Below are 6,000 nucleotides of genomic sequence, written 5' to 3'. Positions count from 1 at the left end.
GGGAGTAGTCAAGAGACAACCTTGCTACCGTGAGTGCGGAGAGAAAGAGAGGAGGAAGGGGGGAGGACTATAATAAAAACCACCCAGGCTGTGGATTACAGACCAATTTTTCCCCTGTCCGAATTTCCGTGCGTGTTCCTGAGCTCTTGCAGCCTTATCGAGTTTGTAGGCAGAAAGTCGGGTCTGGGGTGGAAGAGCTGTGCGGTGCCGGCAGGGAGCTCAGCGACCCCGCTCAGCGCCCTGGAATGTGCGGCTTAGGGCAGGGGCGAGCAGGGGCTTTGGCTTAGCTGGTACTAATTGCAAGTTTTAGTGCTCAAAAACTCTGTTTAAAAAAAAAAAAAAAAAAAAAAAAAAAAGCCAAGAGAGGGGGTTAACGTTGGGAGAGCTGGAGAGCTGTTGCTCCAAGCAGCAGTGCAAGGAGTTGCTCAACTCTCATTGAGCAGCGCGATAGGAAGGACAATGCGTTAGGTCGCTGCCCCAAAACGTTGCCGCTGCTGCGAATGGTGCTGGGCGCTGAGGTGGGCTCCAGGTAGGTGCTGTCGCTTTTCGGTTTGCTCCACACTTGCTCTGTCCTTACCTGAGGATTGGATTGTCCTTTACTCTTCTGTGATTGGGTTGACAATGTAAGCAAACAGAAGCTCACTCAGAAAACACATTTAAAAGTATTTTTAGGGGGGGAAGGCAAATGGAGAGGACTGCAGAAGTTCTTGGTGAAGTTTTGTTGACTCTTTCCAAGCGACAGATTTCTGGTGATTCTGAAGAAAGCCGAGAGATGAGAGGCAGAAGCAGATATTAAATAAGGATAGAGTGAGAAGTGATTTGCAGATCTGAGAGTTTTAAATTAAAAGATGTATGTTGCTCCCTGTCAAAGAAGAACCACGGCTTGATGTGCCTAATGTCTTCGGAGTCAATTTCGGAAGGAGTATTTTGTTTGTACGGCTGCTTCTTTTTGAACATTTAAAATACTGTATTTATACAGAACGCAGATCGGTGGTACAAGTGACAGGGAAGTGACAAGAGGGCTCTGAGGCGGTTCTCTGCCAGTCTGTTATAGACATTAGCACAAGAATGGAATCTTATCTGTGAAAAGTTTCTAAAGACCATTTAAAATCCATGTATCTATCAGGAGGTCAAGCATCTTCTTCATGTTGAGATATGTGTGATTAGATGAGAAATACCAGGTCTCCTTATTCACATTAAAAGAAATAGCAGATTTTTTTGATTTTTTTTTTTATTTTTTATTTAGAGGTAAGGCTACACAGCTCATTTCTTCTTAGGAATGTAAAAGAAAACTCTAAGCTAAAACCAAACTATTGTAATAGTTAAAGATGGGCTGGGACTTAACAGGTCGAAAAATCCCTCCTAAATGTTATCAGCTCAACTGGGCTGACCTGGCGAAGGGCAGGAGCATTAGACCAGGCTGAAATGAGCCGCCTGAGGCTAACGCATGTTGAGTATCGGTGCTCTTATGTGCCTCCTAGACTTTGCAAATGATAATTTGGACAAGCCTGCAATTATTCTTTACCAGTCGGGCCGAGTTCACATGATGCGAGAGGGGGAACTGGGTGCGTTTCGCAAGCGCGGCGGCCTCGGGAGGCCGCGGGACGGAGCGGGGGCTGCGCCCCGGACCCCGCGCCGCAGGTGCCGGGCCAGAGGGGCCGGGAGGTCACAGGCGGTGTTAAGCGGAGCCTGGTATACAGCTGGAAAACTGGAAAGCGGCATGTACTCTCAGAGAGCAAGGGGAGATAACGCCAGGAATGGGCCGCTTGGTGTCCGGCAGACTCGAAGCTAAAGCTAACAGACTGCTGTCTGGGAGATAAACCAAGAGACAAACACTCATTTTGCACATTCGTTCTCTCTCCCCCCACTGCTCGGCGTATTCCCGTCCTGGGAGAGGTTGCTCTCCTGGCTTATTTCAGAGCTGTGCATCCTGCTGGAAGCCGAGGGCAGCTACTCCCACCTCTCCTTCTCTCCCGGGGAGAACCCAGCCCCCCTCCCCTGTTTTTAGGGGTCCGACTTCTTCTGAGACACATACTAAGAGTGGTTAGGGAAATATTCGGAGTTGACTGGCATGTAAATAGGGTTGTTAATAATTTCTGAGTGTCCCTGCTACAGCTGAGGATGCAAAATCTTTGTTTGAAGTTTTAGAAAGTAAAGAAATGAACTGCCTTCAATACAACAGATTTTAAAAAGTTGAAAACCTTGGAATAAAAGTATTTAATATAAGCGGTGGAGATGGTAGAGCTTTCATGGAATACAGTTTCTATGGCAGTTTGGTCTGAAAACTTGACCTTGTGTGGCCCATGCCTGGCTGGCTTCAGCAGGGCTACCCCTGGCACTGTGGTCTGCTTTTGCAGCTTCCCACATTTTAGAATTTTGGTTTCCTCCACATGGCAGAGCCCCTTCACTTTGAGCTCTGTGAAATGTTACACGCTGTTACGTGAAAGCTGTGACACCATCTGACAGAAGGCAGAAGGGGGGTTTTTTTGCTTGTTAGGATATATTTTTCCCACTGTCAGCTCTTTCCCCCTGTAAAAATTAAGATCACTTGGGTATTTATTCGCTTTTTTGGTAGCTAAATAAAAATATTTAATCCAAGCAACATAGACGTCAATTCTTGCTTCTACCATCATAGGCTTTTAGTGGCTCTGACAACAAATGAAGTTGATTTTTATGGTCATAAGTGAATACTGAATTCCTGGGTTCATTGGGTTGGCAATGCCATAGTCGAAATTTATTGATATCCTACAGCTAGAGAAGAAGATCTAGGGGTTACTCTGGAGTGGGTATGTGAGTACCTGTTGGTTTAGCATAGGAGCCCACAGCACTGTTTGAGTGACAAACTCCAGCAGATGTTATACAACACCTATAGGTGAAAAAAACCCATAATCTTGGCTTTTTAATTCAAACTGCTGGCCCTGATCATATGTACATAGCTTCCCAAAACAACATTGCTCTGTTTTATTGAGAAATTTAATAGGGGCAAATATGTGCTCTTTGTGAAGAAACATTGCCACATCCTGTTCCTGTTGAAAAAAAAAATCAATTACTTGGATGAACAAAAAGATCAGGTTTGCTTTGTAGCAAGGAAGCAGATCTGACAGATTAACTATGAAGAGTCTACCTCCATGCCTGTATATGGGTGCGTGTAGTTGCCTTTTTTGTCAAGAAGTTGAAATCTCCAAATTGCTGATGACCTAAACTCACAAATCCTTTATTAAATTGTAGTCACTTCAGAATTTCTTTCATATGGGGACTTTTAAGTGCAATTTTCAAGGTTGTAAAACGAATCCTGTGAATGGAATATTTTTGTAGGCTCCTTTAGCAGAAGGAAGGACTCTGACCTTTATCTTTTCAGTATGAGACCTAAAATAATATTTCTTTCTGCTGTTGTAATTTTTTTCAATAAAATGCTTCTGGGTACACCTAGCTCTTGCCAAGATCAGGAACATCTCAGTAGCCTTGCTGAGACAATGCAGGCTTTGTATAGCTATGGCTGGTGGGGTTTTGGTGACACAGTAAACTCAACAGAGCAAAGCAACTTCTTAATAACTGCTAAGCTGACTACCTGATATTTGAGGGCATTTTTTGTCCTTTTGAGGCTTCTGTTTGCCATGATCACAAGCAAGATTTTATTTGAAAAGGAGAAACAGATTTCTGATATTTTTAAAGCGTGTTTTACATACTAAGAGTCTGGATGTTATCTTTCACCTAGTTAGGTCATAAAGCTGAGACAAAATCAGCACAGACACACTTATTTATCACGAGGTAGAAAGAAACTACAAATGCACAAGAATCCTCAACCAATAATGAGACAACAGAAACTTTCACCTGTTTCCAAAAGGGGAATGGCTTAACCAACCACTGACAACCAAAATGCTTTCTATTATATTTGCCAATGTGAGGGCCATTGGGAGGTTTACTCTGGAGAAGCAAAATGCCAAGTGATGTAGCTCAGGGTTTGCATTCATGTTTTGGCCTTTCGAGTACCTAATGGATGTGCTTGAGTTCTGCCTTTGAAATAAACTGAAATACTTCCTCTGCATTTTTATCTTTTATTAAAGAAACTTAGTAAGCTCTATCACAAGTCAGGGTGTAGGTTGAGTTTCAACAAGTTGAGTTCTCAGTAACATTCAAGATGCCATTAATGATTGCTGTGTCATAGACCTGGGATTCCTGACCTGGGTGTTTCTGCTGTGTGTGTACCTGCTCTGCAGGCAGAGCGGAAGGACTGTCCCTGCCATGTGGGGTTTATGCATGAAATACCTGGTGAGAGGCAAGAAATGTATTAGATGTGGGTGGAGCACAAGGAAGTGGTGAGGGGGTCAGCTGGGTACAGAGTGAGCACAGCATGTCAGCGGACTGGCTGTTGTTGTACTATTTCGGCAGCAAGAGAAAGATTTTAGAAGGAATTTAGGAGAGGTGAGCAAAGTTCCTCTGCAGTTCTGACCAGGGAGGTAGTCCAAGGGAGGAATTATGAGGGAAAACAGAAAGGCACTTGTTGGGAAGCATAAAGCGGATGTTCAAAAGCTCCAAAAGGCACCCATTTGTGCTATTCAGCTCTGCCTGCCTCTGCAAGTGCTGTGCATAAGGACACCTTTTATTTTACTTGTTAGAGAATGGAAAGATGGTCAACAGGAGCACAAAAAAGGAATGCCACACTCAAAGCTATGAAAACGACCCTTGAAATAGTATTTTGAAGATGAAACAGTGGATCAAGATTGTAGATCAACAGCAGATCAGTTATGAAAGCAGAAGAAAGAATGTTGCCATTAATGAGCTAATGTGAGGGTGAGCCCCCAGAGAAGTGTCTAAACTATGAGGGCAGATAGAGTAGCCAATGTCTTTGACATGCAAGCAGAAAGCATCAACAGATCTTAGCTGTACCTTGAAAACAAGGCTGCCCAAATAAACACTGTGCCCTGCCTGCAAACAGAGCAGAAATGGTCTCTGTGGAAAGGAGACAAAAGAGACTTTGGGTATCCCTTGAGAGTGGGGGTATTAGAGACTGTTTAATGCATGCTGAGCTGGAAGCAATGGATAGTCTTTCACTCCTTCTATCAGAAAAACTGGGTTAAGGGCATTGGCTGGACTGGGTATTGTGGGGAAGCAAATTTAAGGAAATAGAAATGTAGGGAGAATTTGCAATTTGACTTGGTGGAAAGATAAGGGTTAAAAGCAAAAGAAAAAGCATCAGGGTTGATGGAGTGGAAATCACAGAAAGGCTGAATGGGGGGACATAATGGGGGAGGCTAATGGATGGTGTTGAATGGGACCACTTGAAGGTTAGTGCAGAGAAAATTCAGCAGTAGAGACCCTGGAGCCTGAACAGTGCATGGCAAATAAACAGGTTTGTCTAAATAAATAGGCTTTTTGTTGTTGTTGTTGTTCGTGTGTTGTTGGGGGTTTTTTGGGGGGGAGAGGGAAGCGGGGGTTGTTTTGATATTTTTTTAGGAAAAGAAAAGGATCTGAGCAGCAGAGAATGGAATAGATGAGATGGATACAGCATGACAGAGGGGTGATATGGGTCATCAGCATAAATCAGCAACAGTGAAAAAAGAAAAACTGAGAATCAAAACCGGAAGAGGAAGGTGATGGAGGAAGGGGAGGCATCTGCTGTGAAGGGAAGGAAGGAAATGAGAAGTGAGGGATCCTTGAAAAGAGGAGGAGGAGGAGGGATAGAGCAGGGAAAACATCAGCTCACTGAGTCTGATCCCAGTTATGGAAAACGTGAGACAGAGGTACTTCATTAGGGTTTGAAAGCCATGCTCAAGATTTCAGAACCTGTAAGGAGGGAAGTATGAAGAGACTGTGGCTAACAGGTCTTTAAAGCTGAAGGGTGTGCTGGGGTGACAAACAGGTCATGAGGACTGAGCAGCAGGGTGCAGCCAAGGGAACTCTCCAGCTTGGGAAGGGAGTAAGAGCCAGAGCTGGGAAAAAAGGGATGAAAGACAAGGGGAGAATACAGAGTCAAACACAAACATGCACGCAGGGACATGT

The 6,000-nt window shown here is 44.1% G+C and overlaps 1 protein-coding gene across 2 annotated transcripts in view; it reads left to right on the top strand.

The window, feature by feature from the left end:
- Positions 1-380: 380 nt before the first annotated feature.
- Positions 381-6,000, top strand: part of RBM47 (RNA binding motif protein 47) — a 78,445-nt gene continuing 72,825 nt past the window's right edge. For both annotated transcript variants that reach the window (XM_018081691.1, XM_018081690.1), the window contains exon 1: positions 381-529. In XM_018081691.1, the coding sequence (XP_017937180.1) occupies positions 501-529 (29 nt within the window). In that variant the 5' untranslated portion in view covers positions 381-500. The remainder of the gene's footprint in view (positions 530-6,000) is intronic.

The sequence above is a fragment of the Manacus vitellinus genome, unplaced genomic scaffold, assembly GCF_001715985.3.
Source record: "Manacus vitellinus isolate BGI_N305 unplaced genomic scaffold, ASM171598v3 scaffold_0_pilon, whole genome shotgun sequence".
NCBI classification, from domain to species: domain Eukaryota; kingdom Metazoa; phylum Chordata; class Aves; order Passeriformes; family Pipridae; genus Manacus; species Manacus vitellinus.
Note: the sequence above shows the minus strand (reverse complement) of the source record. Positions and strands in the feature narration are given on the sequence as shown.